General features: G+C 50.1%; 1 protein-coding gene across 2 annotated transcripts; it reads left to right on the plus strand.

Moving 5' to 3' along the window:
- The first annotated feature begins 311 nt into the window (after positions 1–311).
- PCDH8 (protocadherin 8) lies at positions 312–4,387 on the plus strand. 2 transcript variants are annotated; one of them, XM_035553350.1, is made up of 3 exons: positions 312–2,723; positions 2,870–3,080; positions 3,565–4,387. In XM_035553350.1, the coding sequence occupies exons 1-3, from the start codon at positions 312–314 to the stop codon at positions 3,936–3,938; spliced, it is 2,997 nt and encodes a 998-aa protein (XP_035409243.1). In that variant the 3' UTR covers positions 3,939–4,387. The 2 variants fall into 2 exon arrangements, with proteins under 2 accessions (XP_035409243.1, XP_035409244.1); XM_035553351.1 differs by having other exon boundaries at positions 312–2,582; positions 2,873–3,080.
- The last annotated feature ends 17,086 nt before the right edge of the window (positions 4,388–21,473 follow it).

A 21,473-nucleotide genomic window follows, 5' to 3' on the forward strand; every position in this document is an offset into this window, starting at 1 on the left:
ACATAGAAAATAAAAAGCGGAAAAAAAATGGGAGGGGGGGAAAAAAAGAAAAAAAATGCCGAAATCAGCCCCCCGCCCCGCAGAGTTATCGCGAACAAAGGCGGGCGCCCCGCGCAGCCCGCCGCCCCGGCCGCCGCAGCCGCCCCGCGGAGGGGGTGTCCGGGCGGCGCCCCCCGCGCCGCTCCCATTGGCTCCTCCGGGCCGCCATTTGCATAGCGCCGTCTATTAAAGGCGGCGCCGGGGCGCGGAGGGGCGCAGACGGCGGTGGTGGGTGAGCGGATCCGCGTCCATCTCTGCGCCCCGCGGGTGCCATGGGCCCGCTGCGGTTGCTGGCCGCCAGCTGCTTGCTGGCCGTGTCCCGCTGCAAGACGGTGAGGTATCGCACCGACGAAGAAGGGGCTCCGGGCACGGTGATCGGCACGCTGGCCGATGAGATGCCGGTGAAGGCTCCCGGGGAGATGAGCTTCCGACTGATGCGGCAGTTCAGCAACAGCTCGCTGGTGCGGGTGCGGGAGGAGGACGGGCAGCTGAGCATCGGCGAAGCGGGGCTGGACCGGGAGCGGCTGTGTGGGCAGGCCCCGCAGTGCGTGCTGGCCTTCGACGTGGTGAGCTGCTGGCGGGAGCGCTACCGCCTGGTGCACGTGGAGCTGGAGGTGCGCGACATCAATGACAATGCGCCCCGCTTCCCCCGGGCGCAGATGACACTGGAGGTGTCGGAGAGCGCCGCGCCTGGCACGCGCCTCCCACTGGAGGTGGCAGTGGACGAGGATGTGGGCTCCAATTCCATCCAGAGCTTCCAGGTCTCCCTCAACAGCCACTTCGGCGTGGAGGCGCAGACACGGGCGGACGGGGCACGCTGTGCTGACCTGGTGCTGCTCCAGGAACTGGACCGTGAGCGCCAGCCCTCCTACACCCTGGAGCTGGTGGCCAAGGATGGTGGCAGCCCAGCACGCTCGGGCACAGCCACCGTGCATGTCCGTGTGCTCGACGCCAATGACAACAGCCCCACCTTCGCCCGGGGCTCGGTCACGGTGGAGCTGCCCGAGGATGCACCACCTGGCTCCCTGCTGCTCGACCTGGATGCCGATGACCCTGATGAGGGCCCCAATGGGGAGGTGGTCTACGCTTTCGGCAGCCAGGTGCCCCCTGAGGCACGGCGGCTCTTCCGCCTCGACCCACGCTCTGGCCGCCTGACACTGGAGGCCGCTGTGGACTATGAGCGCACCCGCACCTACGAGCTGGACGTGCGTGCCCAGGACCGTGGTGCCAGCCCCCGTGCTGCCACCTGCACTGTCATCGTGCGCCTCGCCGATGTCAACGACAACGCGCCACGTATCAGCATCAGTGCCCTCCGTGGTGCCGGCAGCGCCGCAGGCGTGGCCTACGTCAGCGAGGCAGCGGCCAGCGAGAGCTTCGTGGCCCTGGTCAGTGCCTCCGACCGTGACTCAGGCGCCAATGGGCAGGTGCGCTGCAGCCTCCGTGGCCATGACCACTTCGCCCTGCAGCGTGCCTATGAGGACAGCTACATGATCGTCACCACAGCAGCGCTGGACCGTGAGCGCATCCCTGAGTATAACCTCACCGTGGTGGCTGAGGACCTGGGCTCACCGCCCTTCAAGACCGTCCGCCAGTACACAGTGCGGGTAAGCGATGAGAATGACAACGCACCAGTCTTTGCCAAGCCCCTCTACGAGGTGGCCGTGCCAGAGAACAACCCCCCAGGTGCCTACATCACCACTGTGGTGGCCCGAGACCCCGATCTTGGCCACAATGGTAAGGTCACCTACCGACTACTGGAGACCCAAGTCATGGGGGCACCCATCTCCACCTATGTCTCAGTGGATCCCGCTACTGGGGCCATCTACGCCCTTAGGACGTTCAACTATGAGATACTCAAGCAGCTGGACCTGAGGATCCAGGCCACTGATGGAGGCTCCCCGCAGCTCTCCAGCAGCACTCTTGTCAAGGTGAGGATGGTGGACCAGAACGACAACCCTCCGGTCATCATCCACCCAGTGCTCACCAATGGGTCAGTGGAAATCGGTGTGTCCAGCAAGACCTCCCGTGACTCCCTGGTGGCCCAGATCAAAGCTCGAGATGCGGATGATGGGGCCAATGCTGAGCTCACCTTTGCCTTCCTGGAAGAGCCCCGGCAGGACCTTTTCACCATCAACCCAAGCACTGGGGACATTATGCTGAGGGGCGACCTCTCTGAAGACCTGGGACAGCTGTTCAAGGTCATCCTCACTGTGACAGACAATGGCAGACCCCCTCTGGCCACGACTGCCACGGTCAACTTCCTGGTGACTGCCACTGCTCCTTCCAGTATTCAGGAGGTAGCCAAGCCCAGCTCCTGGGAAGGAAAGGCTTTGCAGTGGGACATCCCTCTGATCGTGATCATCGTCCTGGCAGGCAGCTGCACCCTCCTCCTGGTGGCTATCATCACCATCGCCACCACCTGCAACAGGCGCAAGAAGGGGAACGAGATCAAAAACAGCACCTCCTTGAAGGAGCAGATAGACATCTCCCACCTGGAGAAGGGCCGGCAGGAGGACAGCAGCCCGAGGGGAAATATGTTTGAGGTACGAACCTTTCCCAGCAAAACCTCTTTCACCAGCCCCGACCCTTCCCCGGCAGCCGAAGAGATCTCTGCTGCCGAGAGCAGCAGCGACAGCGCTGGCCTCTACGAGGGTCAGAAGAGGCTCAGAGGACCCAGCGGGGAGGTAAGATCCTGCCGTGTCCTGGGAAGGGGAGGGTAGAAGGAGGGGTTTGTGGATGGAGGGGGGGAGGATGTAAATCTCAGAGATAAAGTTCTGATGTCAATTTACCCTATACTTCTTCCCTCTCCTTTGACCACCCCCCACCCCAGCAGGGTTTTGCTGCTGCTCCGAGCTTTGGCAAAGAGACCGCTCCCCCCGTGGCCATCTGGAAGGGGCACTCCTTCAACACCATCTCCGGCCGAGAGGCAGAGAAGTTCAGTGGCAAAGACAGTGGCAAAGGCGACAGCGATTTCAATGACAGTGACTCGGACATCAGCGGAGATGCCCTGAAGAAGGAGCTCATCACGCACATGCAGAATGGTAAGGAGTCAGCCCCCGCTCCCATCCGTCCGGACGGACGGACAGGGAGGTGCATGGAGGGACCTGTTAGGGTGCTGCAAATAGCTGGGGCTGGTGGGGAAGGGAACCTGATACTTCCCTCCAGAGCTGCCTGACTCAAACTGCCTGCCTCTTCCAAGCAGGCTGCTAAATGCTGGTTTCTCTCTGCACCGAGCATCCAGCGTAAATTAGCAGAGCTGGAAGTGCTTTAGAACTGTGTGCTCTTTTTTTTTTTTTTTCCCTTCCCCAAAAATTTTCCCTGAAAGTTAAACTGTGAGAAGCGCACGTAGCAAAATGACGTAGCCCTACCTTCCCCAGTGTGCCTTTTCATTGTGCCGTAGAGCATCGCTTCCCAACTCCTGCTGTCAGCACAGCGCGTTGAGTCATCCCGTGATTGATAACTCTGAGGATTACGGATGGCACGGGTTTGTTCCTGCAGTAACCACAGGTTTCTCGCTCCCTCTAGGTCTGTGGGCTTGTACAGCTGAGTGCAAGATTCTGGGTCACTCGGACCGCTGCTGGAGCCCATCCTGTGGCCGAGCCAACCCCCACCCCTCTCCCCACCCGTCGGCACCCCTCTCCACCTTCTGCAAAAGCACGTCCTTGCCCAGGGACCCCCTCCGCAGGGACAACTTTTACCAGGCCCAGCTGCCGAAGACAGTGGGGCTCCAGAGTGTCTACGAGAAGGTGCTGCATAGGGACTTTGACCGGACGATCACGCTGCTCTCCCCACCGCGTCCTGCACGGCTCCCTGACCTCCAGGAGATCGGGGTGCCCCTCTACCCAGCCCCCTCGACTAGATACCTGGGTCCCCAGACTGACACAACTGAGAAAGTGTAGCCCTACCCGTCCCCCAGCCCCATACACGTCCCCACACGCACACAACTCGGTTGCTCCTGGGAGCCTTTAAGTTATTGACCAGATCCAGTGTTGTACATGTAAATATGCAAGATGTGCCTTAAAACATGAAGTTGTTGGGAAAGATTTCCAATCACGTCGGTACTGTTTGGTATTTGCAAACAAACAAAAAAAAAAATTGTTTGTAGTTAATGTAATTTTTATGAAATGTGCAGTATTTAATTTTTCTTTCTTTTGATGTTTTCTACATTATTTTCTTTTCAATTTTGGTTTGCCCATGGCCTGCCATTTTTGTAGTGTTTTTAACCTGTACAGTGTGTAATGTAATGTTTGTACATAATGAAAAATTGGTTATATTTTTATATAATAAAAGCTTAAAAATGGGAATTCTTGCCAAAGGAACTGTCTGAAAGACACAATAATTAATAATATCCTGAATATGTAGAATCTTGTAAGGGAAATTCCTCTTTCACAGTATAATAACCTAAGCAACCCAGTGTACTGAGAAGTTTGACTTGCCAAATGTGACTTGTATTTCCTGAGTCTGTGGTCAGTTTAAATGTTATTTAATTGACTTTGGTTCCTGTAATCTGTGTCACTGATAAACACTAATAAAGGTTTTGTGATGAGTTGGAGGGATCTGTCCATGGATTTTTGTGCTTCAAACCTTATATGTCTTTGCAGCTCAACAAAACTGTTTTATGCAGAAAAATGTGGGGGGGGAGGAGTGTGAAGGATGCTTCCTCTGGTCTCACCTGTTCCTCATCTCCAGCACCACCTCACTGGAGATGTAGTTCTAGAGTTTGTAAAGATGGGGTGCAGAGAAAGGAAAGCTACATGCTAGAGCTGGCCTTTGCTTTTTGCTGCCTGGGCTGAGCTCTTCCAGCCTGATCCTCTGCTGGTGGTAATCAGTGTAACTTGAATGAAACTACGTCAGTCAGCTGAAGCGTTCATGATGCGAAAAACCTCTTTGCATCAGCAACCACTTGAGCGCCTTGCTTTTTCATATGGCTAAGACTGCTTTGGGTAAAGCTGCACAGATACTGTGCTTATAGGTTTACACATGGTTAAAGCGGCTGTACCAAAACAGAGTAACTTATGTTTGAGTTACATACACCTGTCTATATACCAAGAGAAAAAGTTTTATATTTGTGCATACAATAGAAAAAATAGATGTTGATTACGTTGAGATTCTCTGATATATATTTTGCCTCTTTCCAGTAATGACAAAGGTCTGAACAAAAATAATAATAATAATAATACCTAGTTTAGAAATTCCCTCTCCTCAAAACTTTCAAGCAAAGAGCAGACATCAAATCCTTCTGCAGAAATCATGAGTGGAATAGCATTTAACGAAGCAAACTGAAGCATGTGTTCAAAACTGCTTATACCAGTGATAATACTTATTTTAGAGTTTTAATATTAACATAGAGATTTCTGAAAGGAAGAATTGCTCCTCACTTTGAGTATATAACTTCACATTTTATATATGTCAATAATCTAGAAAATTGTACGTGACAAAGCTTTGTTTTTTATCATTAATTTTTCAATTAGATGCCCAATTAGCATGGTGCATATATATATAGAAGATGACTCACAAAGAAAATATAAAGCCTTCTTAGACATAAACAAGGCCTTATTAGACTTTGTAAGCAGAAAACAATATCCTGCCTGCGTGTCACTTAACAGAGAGAAATTTCCTTTCTCCCCTGACTTCAGCTTTCTCAAGCATGGCAAGGGTGGCAGAGCCTGACCAAGTTTTCATGCACGCTCTCTGAGTTTTAGCAGGGACTTCATAAAAGACTCTGCATGAAGAGTTGTGGTGGGCAGAGAGCATCAGAGGCTCTGTTGTCGTGCACGTATCTGAAGGGGATTGATATCAAGCTGCTGCAAGACGAGACTGGGAAGCAATGCCTGTGATAGAGTTTTTACGATCAGGAGAATGGACGAGACTGGTGATTTATCGAAATGTGGTAGTAAAAACCAGGATGCATCTAATTAACTAAGAGGGTCGTCTTGGTTAAATTTAGAGCTGAAGTCGGGCTGAAGGGTTGGTGCTGAGAAGGAAGGCTCGGAGCCTCTCTGCCAGCTAATCATCAGTGATTCAGAGCAGCAAGCCCGCATGAGGAGTAATTAGTCATAACTCTGAAAGCAGAGAGGAAAAGGCTCTCTGCCAAAAAAGGAGGGCAGTCTGATAAGCTAGTTCTTCATGATCCAGTTGGAATGCCTGGGATACATACCGCAACACCTTCAAAGCAAGTCCCTAGGCTCTCCTGGCTTGGAGGTAACTGCCGCTGTAGAGTGGTTGCGTTGAGGTGCCCAGCTCACGCTCTGTGTCTGCAGCACAGCCTCTGCACTTCTACAGCATGCTGTAATATTCCTCTTTGTCTGACAAGGAATTTGGGCCACCTGAAAGTGAGGTAGTCACAGAGTGGGGCAAAAAAAACACCTATTCCTGCTCTCAAAGCAGCCTTTTGGCATCTAGTCTCATCAGAGTATGGGTTTGTCTGGTCTGGGGTCCTGGGTGCGGCCAGTAAAATGTGGGGTTCATCTGCCAAGGTTGAAGTTCAGCATTTCAGTCTGAGCCACCCCCTTTGTGGTGACTCTCTAGTTAGTGGGAATTCATGGACCTCTTCCCAAGAGCTTCATGTCATGTCTTGGAGAGGAGCAATGGGGACAACTTAGGTGAACCACTGAAGCTCCTGTTCTTCACTTTGCCTGCCCAAGCTCCTTTAACATTCAGATGCCTAAATTAGGTAAGAGAAATCCCCAGGCTCCCCCAAGTAACAGCATAAATCATCCAAAGTGCAGATGAGTGGAGATGGGGATCCAAGGCTTAGCTCCCAGGCAGGGTCCTTGAATCAAGTGTTTGATTTGTTGATGCTATTTCACCGTGTATGTTGTAGGTTTTTTTCCTTTTATTTGTTAATTAACATAACTGATATTTTTGCTCTCATACTTCAGAAGTTTATGCAGGCCTGTCAATTAAACTCCATTTATTCACCAAGCATGGTGTGGCATCGGCCCTATCACTGAACCCAAGCCCGCTCCCACAGAAGTCTCCGGTAGCCACCTACCAGAGGTGTAGAGATCTCCAGAGAGTGGAGATACCTACTGGTAGCATCAAGCCTGGCTACACGAGACCAGCAGACTCACAACTAGAGGCCAATGTCCAATTTCTTTAGCAACAAGGGAGAGGACTAAAACAGCACAAACACAGAAGTGTTTTCAGTAGTATCTACACAGCTATGACGATGCAGGTACAATACCCTGGAGACCTCAGGCAAGGCACAGCAGGGGCAGCACTGCCTGCTTTTGGCACTAAGAGAGGGTTGTCAAGGGAACTTGACTGAAGACTGACCGTATCAGCCTTGATCTGGTACAGCAGGAGAGATCTCCTGCATGGTTTCTTATTCTAGCTAAAGACAAGCAATGCTAAAACATGTAAACACACCAAGGAAACAAGATCTGAGATGCCTCCTGTAGTATTTAAAAAAAAAAAAAAAAAAAAAAAGTCAAGTTCCCTCTGACCTGCTTTCTCTCCTATGACTCCTGAATGCTTTCAAGAGGATGTTGTGTCTTTACCGGTGTGCGATGGATTCAAACACCACCCACGAGGTGCCTAATTCTGGTTTCTGCAGCACAATCTCCAGCTGCAGGACCAACAGTAAAATGGGGTGGCAGCACTCGTGCTTGTGAGAGGATATGCCTGTGACCTCCAGGACGGAAGATTTAATCCCATCATCTCAGATAAGACATATTCATGTTTCCATGACTCGTTTGCCACCAGCACCCAGGCAATTCTCCTGCCCGAGGGCTCAGAAGCACCATACAAAAGCACCAAAACTGGGTTGACTTGTGCGCATTTAGCTCACCCAATGGTCAGGCAAATGTCAGATGCAGTCAGGGAGGGGGCGAACTGTGGGAGGACCCCTGTGGAAGAAGGCAGGACTGTGCTTTTGGGCAGCAGCCAACAATTAGATCAGCCTATATGTAATGTAAAACCTCTGGAGGTTTCCAGGCAATTTCAAGGTTGGCCAAGGAGGAACCTAATGCTTTTGGATGTGTTAAATGCATAGTAGCACTAGTGATACAGCCAGCTCACTCCCCAAATGTTACCTAAGCCCAAATCTAGGTTGAAGAATGTGGACTGGTAACTGGAGAGAGGAAAGTGATACTTCCCTCCATATATACCAAATATAGGTGTTCCTTATTTAAGAGGAAGCTTTGGAGAAGCTCCCTGGAGGTGGGTTTCCCCCTCCTTAAGGATCCTTCCATGCACCCATCCTTGCTGATAGGTGCAAGAGGCCGGTTTGGCACTCCCTGCCCTGTCTGTGGTGCCTGTGGCGCCTGTGGCAGTGGGATCCCCACTGCTCTCAGGGCTCCTGGGGCATGCTGCCCATCTGATATTCGTAGCAAGAAAGAGCACTTCCAAAGAGCTCACAAGCAAAGCAGAGAGATGGAGACAATGTCTTGGGGAGGTAGGGATGCAGCGACTGGGAGGGGACTGGTTTCAGTGGTTTGCTCCATGCTGTGGGGAAGGTGACAGTCCTGGGAGCTGAAATAGAAAGGGGGCAGATGGCCACTGAATTGAGAAAAGCAGCTTTTTAGCCTGCAACAGGCAAAAGCCACTCATGAGTCAGCTGCTGCTCTGTCCTGCTGGTACTTTTGGAGCAAGGAGGACCTGTCGGCCTCCTTGCAAGGTAGGGAAGTAACCACGTATGGTGCCATAGTCAAACACATATAAAAGATGTGGATGTTTTTTTTGGCAACTCCATCATGCAGATTTGAAAACAGATCTCTATTCCAAGCCTGGTTTTCCTTCGTTGCCTTCACCCATGCCGCATAACCAGGGTGAATGTGCTGGAGGCCAGAGGTGGACTCCCCTTCTGGGTGACTTCTTCAGATCTCTACATTATCTCTCCAGCTACCTTCAGCCATGAAACAGCTGGCTTACAGCTTACATGTGCTTCTTAAACCATCATATTGGTCCTCAGCAATAAGATTTTCCATTCACATTTGTCCTCTGGGTTACTTGAGTGCCATGGGATTTTGGCATTTCAGTCAAGGCATGAGCTCACAGGTGGTTTCAGAGGCCGCAGTTCTCACCATAGCAAAGCCATGTCCTGGTTTTCTTCCAGATCTATAACAGGCACATAGCAGGAACAGCCTTTCTGCCCACCACAAATGGCTGGGCACCAAAACCTTTTCAGCTTGCCAGGGTCTTGGGGTGGATGGCCTTAAGATGAGTGCTAGAAATGACATTTGGCCCTGTAGGTCTCTGCCAAGCTGCCCCTGCCCGCCTCCACCGTCCTGATCCTGGGACCATAAGCTCTGTGGGCAGCTGCTATAACCCCAGCCGTGTGCTCCATCCCAAGGGTGTGGAGGGCCCCAGGGGCAGAACCTCCTTCTCTGTGTAGAAATGCTCCCCATGGCTGAAGCAAAATGCTTCAGGGCTAGCGTGAATTTGCTTCTGCAGAAAGAGGGGAACTCTGTGGGAGGTTGGCAGAGGTTGTGATGATGGACAACCCTGTAAAACTTTGACAGAGTGAAGAAAGGACAACAGCTTCCTCCCTTCATGTGGACAACTCTTCTCCCTCCCACTCACTGTGAAAGGAAAAGAGTTTGGTGGGACAGGAGAGAGGGGCCCATGTGATATGGAACTAAGCTGTCTGGAGGCTGTTGTTTTTGAAGGACTCTCCCCAGTGAAATAACCAATTCTATCTGTGCACAAAACATAACAAAGGCTCCTCAGCTTACTTCATCCTTTCTGTTCATTCAAAACATGTCCACTGGATTTGGAAGAAATTCAAGACTCTCGACCTTCCAAAAGCCGTACAGCGGACACTACAAGCAGAGAGACTGGACAACTAGAGAACAGCACAATGAGGCACCTCCACAGATCAAGATCTTAAAATTGCGTTTCCCTACAAACTTGTTACTGCCTGAATCACTGCATGTGGGAGAACGGTTCATTTGTTGTGTCCCTCTGCCCCAGCAGCCCCTGGGCAGGACATCCCACCCCAGCTCTTTGCTGCAGCTCCTGGGCAATAACTCACTGAGGTCTCCTCCCTCCCCAGAGCTCAGTTTCACTGCTCTACCACAGATGTTTCTCCTCCTTCCCTTGGGGGCTAGACCACTACAGAAATGGCATTCAGCCAGGGCTGGTGGCCCGCTGTGACCTTTGCCTGTTCGAGTAAGGCACGATAACAAGAGATCCGAGATACCCCTGAACGCACAGCAGGGCGGGATGCTAATTAAAACAGAGTTGCACTATCCCTACCATTTGCAGGTTCGTATCTCAGAGCACTTTATGGAGGCCCTGGAGGGAAAGGAACATGTTCAAGGCAACACAACGCATCTGTGAGAGAGCTGGGACTAAATCCAAACGCTTTTTGTCTAAGCATCAGCACACAGCCTGGCATAGACGGTGAATCCAGGACGAGACCAGCAGGATGCACCACTGGCAGAAGAAGGCCAAAAAACACACTTTCAAACACTTCACTTGAAAGGAAAAGAGGATCCTGCCTCCATCCTCGCTCACCCATGCTGGCAGCAAACCACCACTGTCCAAACTGCCTTTATAAGGGTCCCTGTGGTCCCTCGCTTTGCCATCAGGTGGTCACAAAGAGGTTCAGTTCACAGCTTCCGAATTCTTGGATGTGTTGGACCCAGGGTGGCCAGGGCTCTGCTTTTTTTTTACCACCCTCCCATGACCTGGGTTTTATTAGCAGTTATTTATTTTTATTTATTTAACTACCTAAACTGATTATCCATGTAACAACTTTAATCAATTATCTGTGGCAAAGAACTTCTCTGCAACTTAATTAGCAAAGTTCTTCCCTGACCTAGCGATATCTGATTGCATCATATAAGAGCTTAACTTTGAAATGGCAACACAGTTCATTAAAAATAACTAATAGCTGCAGGGTTTAAAGATGTAAATGTTCATTTTCTTAATGAGAAAAAAAAGGGCACGCAGACTCTACCTGTCTATATTCATTATACTGTGTCCACATGGGATGACTCACATTTGCAAAACTCAAGTTTAATTAACATGCTTATTTTTACAATGATATTTCTCATTATAATAAATTAAATGTTTAAACAGCCAGTGCAAACATTTTGATCCAAGACAAAAATGCTTGCACAGTGCTAGTTTAAGCATTTAATTTATTATAATCCTTTCCATAACAAACGCCTTAGAAGTTGATTTTTTTCACAGTGAAAGGCTATTAGTATTATTTCCTCTGGTAATGTTTAATCCAAGACAATCAAAAACATAAGGCGTGAACAAAATCGGACTGGAAGCAGCGATGATAAATGAGATAGCGAAGGAAGCTGCCTCCGTCGGTAGCTGTGCCGGAGCCTGCAGCTGGTGCCAGCTCTGCGGCGAAGCTGCGCCCTGGCAGGCCTCCTTGTCATTAGGAGCTCATACACAAATTAATCAAAGCACATCGACTGATCCGAAGCATGCCTGGTCCCCAAAAGCTCCATCACCTCCGTACACACCCCCAAAAACAAAGAATATATATATACATTATTATTGAGTGTACACGGAGGGGCTTCTTTCTGAAGGGCTCCTCCAAGTCGGGGGTTGCTTTCTTCTAAACCAGTCCCCCAAAATCGCCCGGGGAGGGGGGATAGATGTGGATGCTGATGGGGAGGAGCGCCGGAGCCGCTCTGCCCCCCGGCCCCCCCCTCCGCCCGGGTCCCTGCCCCCGGCTGCGGCCGCTAGGTGGGGATGGAGGGACGGCAATCCCTGCCCTGCCCTGCCGGGGGCACGGGGCTCTAAAATCCCCCCCGATTTTAACCCAAACACAGCGGTAAGAGGTGGACGCCACGAATCCAGCGTCCTCTGCTAAGCTGTGATTTCTTGCAAGATTTAGAAGCTCTCTGGTTAACGCGGCTCCTGATTTTTACGGGGTTTCCATCCCGGGTACGGGATGTGAGGCTTCACACCCACCACAGCAGGGTCCAGCTGCTTCTTTTTTAAAAGTTTCTGGCTTGGCTTCTGTGTGGCCAGCTTCCTCGGGGCAGGGCGGTTGTTCTTTCCCCTTTGGCATAAACTCACTGAAAGCTGCGTTGGTCCCCGAAAAGGTCCCCAGCTGAAGCAGCTGGCAAGCTCAGGAGAGCCACGGTGCTCCCAGCCCTCCCAGCCCAGAGGTGGTGGAAGCGGTGGAGATGTTCCAGTGGTTTCCTTCCTGCCACAGGACACAGTTTGCACTGGGATACCCACACAGGACACGCTGCAGCATGGGGGCACTTTGGGGAAGGAGCCTGTGGATGCTGCAAGGCAGCCACATGGCCCCACCGGGACAGGGACATGAGGTCCTCAAGCAGGGGAAGAGGCTGGGACAGCTGAAGGTCAGACTGGTCCCACCAGCACCAGGACCGCCCCCCCCCAGGGGAACAGGGAGAGCAGGAAAGGAGGATGGCAGCATCAGGACATCTTCCTGACCCCAAAGAAAGGCCCCATCAGTTGTCCTGCCACCACCTCTGCCAACCTCCATCTGACATTCCCTGGGGTCTGTACCCCTAGGAGATACCTCCCACACCCCCTCCTGGAGCTGGGCAGAAGGGTCAGGGTGGGGAAAACCATCCTCACCCAGGCTCTGAACTGCACCCAGGGGCGATTCCCACCTTTGGGGACAGGCACACAAGGACCTGGGTCCCCAGCATAAAGCCACCAGTGCCCAGAGAAGCTCCCACACTGCCCCCATGGCCTGGAGCTGATGGCAGCTGTATGGGATATTTTGGTGATGCTGAAGAGTTAGTCTGTAAGCCACTCCAATTTAGTACATAATTAAAAAGTATATGATTTGAATTAATAAAAATAAAGCCCTTCAGGGAGTCTAATTAGGCTGCGAAGAGCATTCCCAAAACACAGCTTGTCAATCAGCTTGGCCAGTTGACCAGCTGAAAGTTGACTGGCCAGGAAACCAGCTGATAATCCAAGCAGAGCCAAATCAGCAATGGAGAAGAGAAATCTCCTCTGGACTTACCTAGGATGAAGGATCGCAGCAGTGATTTTGAAAGTAATGGGCAATAAAATATTCATGGACCAGTTGCCAAGTCTCCCCAAACCACCGAATTAAATTCAGGGGTTGCACAAGGGGTGACAAATATTCTGCCAGAAGACGCCCATTTATTTTTCACTGCTTGCTGCTTTACAAATCACTGCTTTCACAAAAAATAAATAAATAAATAAAAAAGCTCAGCAGATTAATAAAGTGATACCACTCTTTAACTAATTGTGAAATGCAAAAAGGAAAGTGATTTAAATCGTACAATGGCCATTACTAAAATATCCACTGAGTCTGGAAAATTGAGGGCGCAACATTCTTGCCCAGGAAACTCGAAGAGCATCTTTAAGTAGGCCACAAATTGCCTCGGGTATTTCTTGGAGTCCTCAAGTTTATTCATGTATTATTTCCTCCGTTGGATATTCAGTATATTTTTCCAGCAGGCAAGAAACCGGGGCTTCTGTGTATGAGTTTCATCTGCTCAAAATGTGAAAAAATATAGATCCCCTTAGCACATCCTGCTACAGTAGAAGCGAAGTGTAAAGGAAAAATTCCAAATATGTAGATTTAAAAATAAAAACACAGAACTTTTTCCTCCCTAAAAGGGATTTGAAGAAAAAATTGGGCTACAGATAGGTCTAGACTTTAATTGTCGAGCTGCCTGAGAAGAATTGTTGGCCTGAGGTCATTTTAATCAGGTTGCATGTCAGCTTGCAAAATCTCCAAATTAGCTTACAGCTCCAGGAGAGAAAGATGTTTTTATTTCCTGAAGAATGCAAACAGATTGTTGTGACATGTTCTCAGTCATCATGACAGATCAGATCCCTGCTTTGTGCTGCGAGCCGAGGGAGAAGTCAGCCACTTCTCTGGCTTCTTCTGAGATTTGGGCATCTCCCAGTTTGTCAGAGACGGTGATGGAGTTTATAGAAATCCCTCTGAAAGTGAGGTTTATATGCAAAGACTCTGATAAAAGAGATTGACCTTAATTGGGAAGCAAGTTTCTTTCACAATTTTAACAACCTCCGGGCCTTCCTAGCAGTTTGATGAAAGGGAAGTTGTGAAAAGAAACAATCTGTATTTATGCAGAAGGAACTATCATATCCTGAGCTGTGCAGAGAGTGACAAGAAACCGACTCATCCTTTTAAAAAAAGGATTAATTTGCCATTTTCTTCCCGAGTTTGTAAAAAGTAAGTCTGTGGGTGGATTTCAAAACAGGCTGAGTACTTTAGTTGGGTTTAAGGCAGCCTCTGAACCTGTATCAGGCTCTGCACATTGCTGGGGAGCAGCTGTCCTGGGATGGCGTCCCTCCAGCCTGCATGGTGCCAGTCTAATTCAGTCCCTTGGCACCAGCATGTTTGAAGGCTTTTTTTTTTTTTTTACTTCTTCATTTTCAGCTCTTCGTCTGCATCAGCAAATGGCTCCAGTGGGGCCACAGAGGGAAGGTGAGGCAGGGGGACAGGAGCAAGGAGGTGACTACCAGGGAGACAGGTAACGAGCTGGAGGTGGGATGCAGCTCACCCATCTGGTGAACACCCAAGGTTACAGGTCTACATCTGAACCAGTGACCAGTACCTTCTAGAGTGAAAGAAACAGGTCTCTCCGAATGGCAATTCCTCTTGCCTCTAGCTGCTGTCTCTTTTATATACCTCTTTTAGGAAAAATGAATCTATGCTGGGCTGTCCTTGGTAAGGTAGCCAAGGGTTCGGTGCTGCCAGGCCTTTGAAACTGGCTAGAACAAGATATCCAGGAATGTCTCTTGGAGACAATGCCTTGGTGGCAGGAGAAGACTGCATTTCCCTGTCCCCACTTTTCCTTCTGTGGTTCTGCAAGTCAGAAGTCACCAGTGTACCTCTCTGGGTAGGAGCTGCCAACTTCTTTCTCCCAAAGGCCTCCACATGGACAGCAGAAAATCTTCATCTTCCCTTTTGCGCAAGTTTTAGAATTTTTTGTTGCTGTTGTTGTTGTTCTCTGGCTCCCTGCCATCAGCTCTGGTGGGACCCAGGGCAAGGCAGCAGTGCCACGCAACCCAGACATCGGCAGACCGCTAATCCCAAGGGACAGATCCCTGGGGTGAGATTCCTGCTGAAAATTCTCCAATTAGGCAGCTTACCTCCCGCCTTGCCTCCGCTTAGCCACTTCAGACCTAACATATTTTATTGTTCAGCCTTCCAGTTAAATTGCTGGGAAGCTCTGGATGGAAGAACGCCCAGATTGCAGATTCAACAACAGAGTCCAGTGCAGTGGCTTTTGCTTGGTTTTGCTAATAAACCTGCAAAATGAAGCTGTTGACTCTTCTTTCATCAGCGTCAACCCCACGAGGTACAGCCATGCCTGGTGATCAGAGCAAAGGGCTGGGCAAACAGGTCTGGAGATCAGCTCTTAATGAGCCGCACGGCCAGCGTGTTTCACTCGGGGCTCTTGACCTCTCTGCACCTCAGCCAACTCGGCTGTAAAAGTGGCCGAAGGGTGGGCTTGTGGAGACTGGCTGCAGTTGAGCCTCGAGTCCAGATTTTGTCAGTAAACACGAACTAAAAAAAAAAAAAAAAAAAAATAACAATTTGAATCTGTGGCAACCCAGCTCAAATGTCACTGGGATGTCAGGCCCTGCCACTGTCAATAGTGCCGGTCTCTGGGGTCCTCCCATTACAATGTCAGAGCAAATCTAAGCAACACCACTGAGATTTACTCTATGGTTAAAAAAATGTGCTGCAGACAACCGCACAGATGAGGGGATAATGAAGAGAAGTCGTGCCCAACACACACACATTTGTCTGCTCCCATGAGATGCTGTGGCTGCTCTCATAATTTAGAACAACCAAAACCTTTTTCCCCTTAAAATGGGACTCAGAAACAGCACAGATGAGCCAGAGCTGCTAAGCTGGTGCTTCATGGGGGCGGTAGTGAGGAAGAGGAGAGGCACAGAGGAAGAGGAGAGGCATCATCCACTTGTATTTACATGAAGAGAGGTCAGCCTTGCACATGCTGTTGACCACAGCAAGCTTAGTAAGACAGAACAAGAGACTGTTTTCAAGCAGAGCCAGAGGAGCACATGGGATGCAACCATGCTCCTGCCATGGCAGAGCCGTTTGCTTCCATACCTTCTCAGCAACTCATCATCAACTCTTCCACCAGACAGCCATGTAGAGATAAGACTCCTGAACCAGAAAGCTCTTCCCTGGGCATCAACAACAGTCCCAGCAGTCCCTCTCCAGGTATCTCAACAATATCCTGCCCTGTACCATGTAGATATACCCAGCCAACCATGGGTTGAGAAAGGCCTGAGGTTGACAAGTGTCTTATAAAGCCTTCTCCATACCAACAACCTACTGCTCATAACCCCAGATGCCCTACAAAGTGTCCCTTAGTGACTGGCATCTTGTAGCTCTGGAGGAGAGGTTGTCGTGAGGCACCTTCTGGGGTCAGGGAGGTGGGTATTTGTACAGCTTTTCCACCATACAACATGCTGGGGTCACTGCGGGTGACTGGGTGTGGGCCCAGACCTTCAGAGTACAACAGAGATCTCTGTTCTGTTGTAAGGATCTTTTCGCCAAGGATATTCCATCCCCCGAGGAAAATATGCTAACAGGCTTTAAATAATTAAACAAATCACATCGCAGGCAAACCCAAGATGATCTTTAAAACGCATTATCCTAAGAAGTCGAGAGAAATGCTCAGCACTTTACACCTTCCTCCAATCTCTTCGCACATTAACTAATTCATTGCACAAGGGACCACCCAGTTGCATCTTGACCATGGAGTGACAGCTATACCAGCAACCTCCGTCTCTAAAACCAGCATTACCACAGCTGGGGGCCAGGTTTCTTCAGAGCAAACAAGTACAGGCAGCGGGGAACAAAGCTCTTTTCATCGAGCCAAGCTTGCAAGGCACACACCATCCCCACAGAGCCACCGGCTGCTCCCAGGCAGAAAGGGCAGACTTCGCTTATGGCAATGAAGCTCTGGGGTGGCTGCAGCCAGCTTACTGCAGAAGCAGGGAGACACATCTAGTCATGACTGGGGACAAATCTGGCTTTCCATTTCCAAGGAAATCAGTTTGAGCATCTCCTCTTGGACACCAAGGCCATGTGTGGAGCCATTTGTTCCTCAGGGAGGGCAAGACAGAGGAGTAGTGAGGTGGTCCTGTCCACCTCCAGTAGCATAATACTGCAGAAAATTTACCTAAACAAGACCTCTCTGCAAATTAAATATTTTTTTTTCTACCAAACAGCCCCCAGATTTCCCAGAAATAAGCCATTGCTGTCTCTCTAACACCATGCAAGGACAGGTAAGTTCCTTAGGGCAGCAAGAGCAACATACGCCAGCAAGAAAACCTTGCTGGCAAGGACATGGAGGCCACCTCCACCCCCTCTCCAATTAGTCTGGTTTCACACTCCTCAGCTCTGCCCCAGGCAGTGCCACAGCCCCATATAGGCAGGCTATAAAGCGTGGAGCTTAAATTATTTGACAGTTCCCCTTTTAACAATTAGGGAAAATTGTTCACTATCCATGGAGCCAAGGAAAAAAATCCCTGGGAAATAGGGCAGTACAGGGAGTTGCAGGGAATAAGGTCCCCAGCTTTTGACATGCTGTTCCTCAAACATTTTCTCCCCTTAGCCATCCAGGACGTGCTGCTCCTGACTTATCAAATACATTCACATCTTCAGGAAAGGAGATTATGCCCTAAATGGGCCAAAATCATTATTATTGCTCCTGCTGCTGCTGCTGCTGTTCGTGGTGGTATGGTGGCAACAACAACCATTCTGCTAAATTTTCCAGCAAGACCTTACCCAGCTCCTCCATGGTGTCCCAACTAAGCACAGAGTTCCTTGCAAGTACCTCCAAAGGTGCCTCATTGTCTCCCCTCAGACCTTTTCTATACGACTCTCCTTGGCTATGTGGCTGACAAGAAATCTGTTGCTGATGAAGCAGGTGAGTTTCCCTCCTGGCCAGGAATTTTCACCTCCCTATGCCTCTTGCTTCAGAGTGGGTTTGAAGCATTTTGGAAGACAAACTCTCTCTGGCATGGTTGCACAGTGTGATCAAGTGCAGAGCTGGGCCCAGGGCTACTGAACAGGGAGCAGAAGCAGCATCCCCGAGGACGTACACCTTCCCAGGTGGCATGGGGGCAAAGCCCTGCTCTGACATGCACGGCAGCTGGCTAGACAAAGGCCAAATTTGCCAAAGTTACCTCTACTTTTGAGTAAGTGATTTTTTTGCTGCCCAGCTTCACGTGCAAAGGGTGCAGTTTTGAAAGGTTCTCAGAGAGAATGCAGCTCTCACAGTCTTCAGTGGGGAGCAGAGAGGCTGTGGACCACCTAAATTCACCCTATTTGTCAGTGGCACAAAGTCTAGTTGGAGGCCAGTAGCTAGTGGAATATCCCAGTGATCAGTACTGGGCCCAGTCCCGTTCCACATCTCCATTAATGATCTGGATGTTGGGACAGAGTGTGTCTTCTGCCAGGCTGTGGGCAACACAAAACTGGGAGGAGTGGCGGAGTCACCAGCAGGTGGTACTGCCATCCAGGGGGGATCTCAGCAGGCCACAGAAGTGGGCTGCCCAAAACGCCATGAAGTTCAACAATGAGAAATGCACCAGGACATGCTGGGGGCACCCAGCTGGGAAGCAGCTCTGCAGCAAAGGACCTGGGGATTCTGTCGGACACCAGGCTCAATGTGAGCCAGTAATGTGGCCTTGCTGCTATGGAGGCTGATGGTATTCTGGGATACAACAGGTAAAGCATGGCCAGCAGGCCAAGAGAGGCGATCCTTCCCCTCTGCTCAGTACCGCACCTGGAGTGCTGGGTCAAGTTCTGGGCCCCCAGCACAGGAGAGACCTGGACATGCTGGAGCGAGTCCTGAGAAGGGGCACCCAGGTGAGGAAGGGCCTGGAGCACCTCTCCTGTGAGCAGAGGCCGGGAGAGCTGGGACTGCTCAGCCTGGAGAAGGGGAGGCTCAGGGGGATCTCACCCAGGGCTGTGAATCCCCGCAGGCAGGGGGCAAAGAGGCCGCAGCCAGGCTCTTTTCAGGGGTGCGCAGCGCCAGGCCAGGGGCAGTGGGCACCAAGGGGCAGGCAGGAGGCTCCCTCTGAGCACCAGGCAGCACTTGTGTGCTGGGCGGGCGGCTGAGCACTGGCCCAGGCTGCCCAGAGAGGCTGTGGGGCCTCCTCCTGGGAGAGCGGCACAAGGCGCCTGGACGGGGTCCTGGGCACCCTGCGCTGGGGGGCCCTGCTGGAGCGGGGCTTGGGGCCGGGGGCCTCCAGAGCTCCCTGACAGCCTCAGCCATGCTGTGGTGCTGTGAAACAAACATGTCATGGTCTCCATGGTCATTCCTGAGGACAAACCATCTCAAGAGAAAGGAAGCTGTTTGTTCTTTTTCACTCCTGAGTTTAGTTTCTTAAATCTGATGCGTTTCTCCCAAAATAAACTCTTTTTAAATAAGTATCCGAATGCAGGTGAAGAAGTATTATAGACAGGATCAGAAAAGCCTGATGTAACAGATAAATGAAGGAACAGGGAGTAGGTGAATAGGGACTGAACTCACTGAAATCAACCCACACAAATGTCTCACAAAGGTAATGAAGGACAAAAAAAACAATGGCGTTTAAAGTGTTTTCAGAAGGGTGAGTAAAATACGTGTCTCAGGAGACCATATTTGTGAAAAACATCCTGGTTCTGGAGATGCCTCTGGGACAATCTCACTGGAAATGTTCTCTCAAGTCAGGTCATGAAATTATTAGAGGAATGGTGCATAGATCGAAAAATAGAAATACAGTTAATTTGTGGGTGCACTTGGATAAGAAAAAGTCACAAGTTTTTGCTACGAAATGGAAAGGAACCTATCAGATTTCCCATAAAAGTGGAAAGAAGCCTCTGGGAAAGAAAGAGATTGATGCTACTAAGTTGTTTAAGATACTAACTACCTCCAAAGCACCAAGCCATGGTTTGAGGTTAAGAAAGAAAGTAGTCTATGAGCAATTTACACAGGATAGCTACAAAAGAGACCACATCGTGAAATGTAGGAATGAAAGCATGTAATGACAGCTAGTTATTTTATTTTATTTCTTTAATTCAAGGAAAACAGAAGGCACAGCCACAAGCTAAATTAGGAAGAATAAGATGAAGACATATGGGTGGATGAGACTCAGCCCTGGGGAAAAACAAATCTGCCTTCCATGTCCTGGGGTGAGGAAGAGCAAACCGTGAGGGGCCGTATGTCCTCACCCTCCCGCAGGAGAGAAGAGGAAGGATTCGGGCTGAGAGTGGTCCCTCCCCAGTGCATCTCAGGCCATCCTTTCAAGCGGGGCCAGCTCGGCTGCTCAGTGTGGTACTTGGTGTGGCTGCTGGGGAGGTACCCCAAGAACAGCAAAGGGGGATGCCCAGCTTCTCCTGAAGTACCAGAGCAAAGGACCTCACTGGGCTTTCCAGGGAGCATTTCACAGAAAAAAACAGTGGGTTTGGTGTTTGAAATTTCATGTGTTGCCAGCAGCTCACTGGTCAAGGAAGGGAGCAGTGTGTTGGCACACCCTGTGCATGGGCAAGGGGGAGAAGGGGAAAAGCAAACCCCTGAGGAACACCACAATGTCCAGGCTAGCACACATAAGTATTAGTTTATCCTTTGGCCTAACTGCAGGCAAGAATCCTTAGATTTTCTCCAAAACCTAAGGCTGTCATGGGTTAAATATCAAAGCCAACATTTCTTTTCTCTTTCTATAGGACTGCTTTTTACTTTCCCCCAGAGGACTCTGGTTATTTAGAAGAGACATCAAGACCTGAATCACCACCAGGTTGCAGCTGTGCTGGTGTGAAAGCATGGGACAGTGCCCAGTCTCAGTAGCTCTCATGAATTTCAGTTCAGGCCTTCGTGAAGTTCAAATAACTATTTGGGACACTTAGAAAATGGAGATAAAACACATAAGGAACCAGAAGAGGCTTACAGCAAGGCAGGGTGCACAGCTTCACCAAATAGTTCTCATTTTTAATATTTCCATTTCCCCTTCTAAACTTTTTCAGAGCTGTGAAAAAATAATGAGAAAATGTGCTTCCTTGAGACAAGCCCGTGCTATCAGCTAAGCAACCTCACATTCATTGTAGTGCTCCAAGTACTCTGGAATGCTTTTCAGCCCAGAGGATAATGGTATCAGACGACCAGAAAGGCTGTCCTGTAAAAGACTGTTATTATGATTTCCAGCCTCAGAAGTTGGCTTAATCCAGCTGAGCACACACACGTTATTTAGAGAGGAGACAGCGCTCAGACACCAGTATCGTCGTCACCTTTATTGCAAATGAAGAATTCAGCCGGTGAAAGGCAAGTCACGTTTTTGTCCTAAGCCCTGCAAACACTGGCTGTTGCGCTCGCCTTTTTGCGCTCCGCAGCGAGTGCCCGGAGCCACTGAATGCGAGGCTGTTTGCAGGGATTTGCATCTGCCCAAAGCCCTCTTTTCCCCGCGGCCACCTCATCAATCACGGTGGCAAGGGATGTGCTCCCCACACC

This window comes from Cygnus atratus, chromosome 1 (genome assembly GCF_013377495.2).
Source record: "Cygnus atratus isolate AKBS03 ecotype Queensland, Australia chromosome 1, CAtr_DNAZoo_HiC_assembly, whole genome shotgun sequence".
In the NCBI taxonomy this organism is placed as follows: domain Eukaryota; kingdom Metazoa; phylum Chordata; class Aves; order Anseriformes; family Anatidae; genus Cygnus; species Cygnus atratus.

What these genes read in the sequence shown, in the direction of transcription:
- PCDH8 (XM_035553350.1), top strand. Translation starts at nt 312, where the DNA reads ATGGGCCCGCTGCGGTTGCTGGCCGCCAGCTGCTTGCTGGCCGTGTCC. An exon ending in TCAGAGGACCCAGCGGGGAG is followed by an intron (nt 2,724 to 2,869) that starts GTAAGATCCTGC and finishes CCCCCACCCCAG; the next exon opens with CAGGGTTTTGCTGCTGCTCC. An exon ending in CATCACGCACATGCAGAATG is followed by an intron (nt 3,081 to 3,564) that starts GTAAGGAGTCAG and finishes CGCTCCCTCTAG; the next exon opens with GTCTGTGGGCTTGTACAGCT.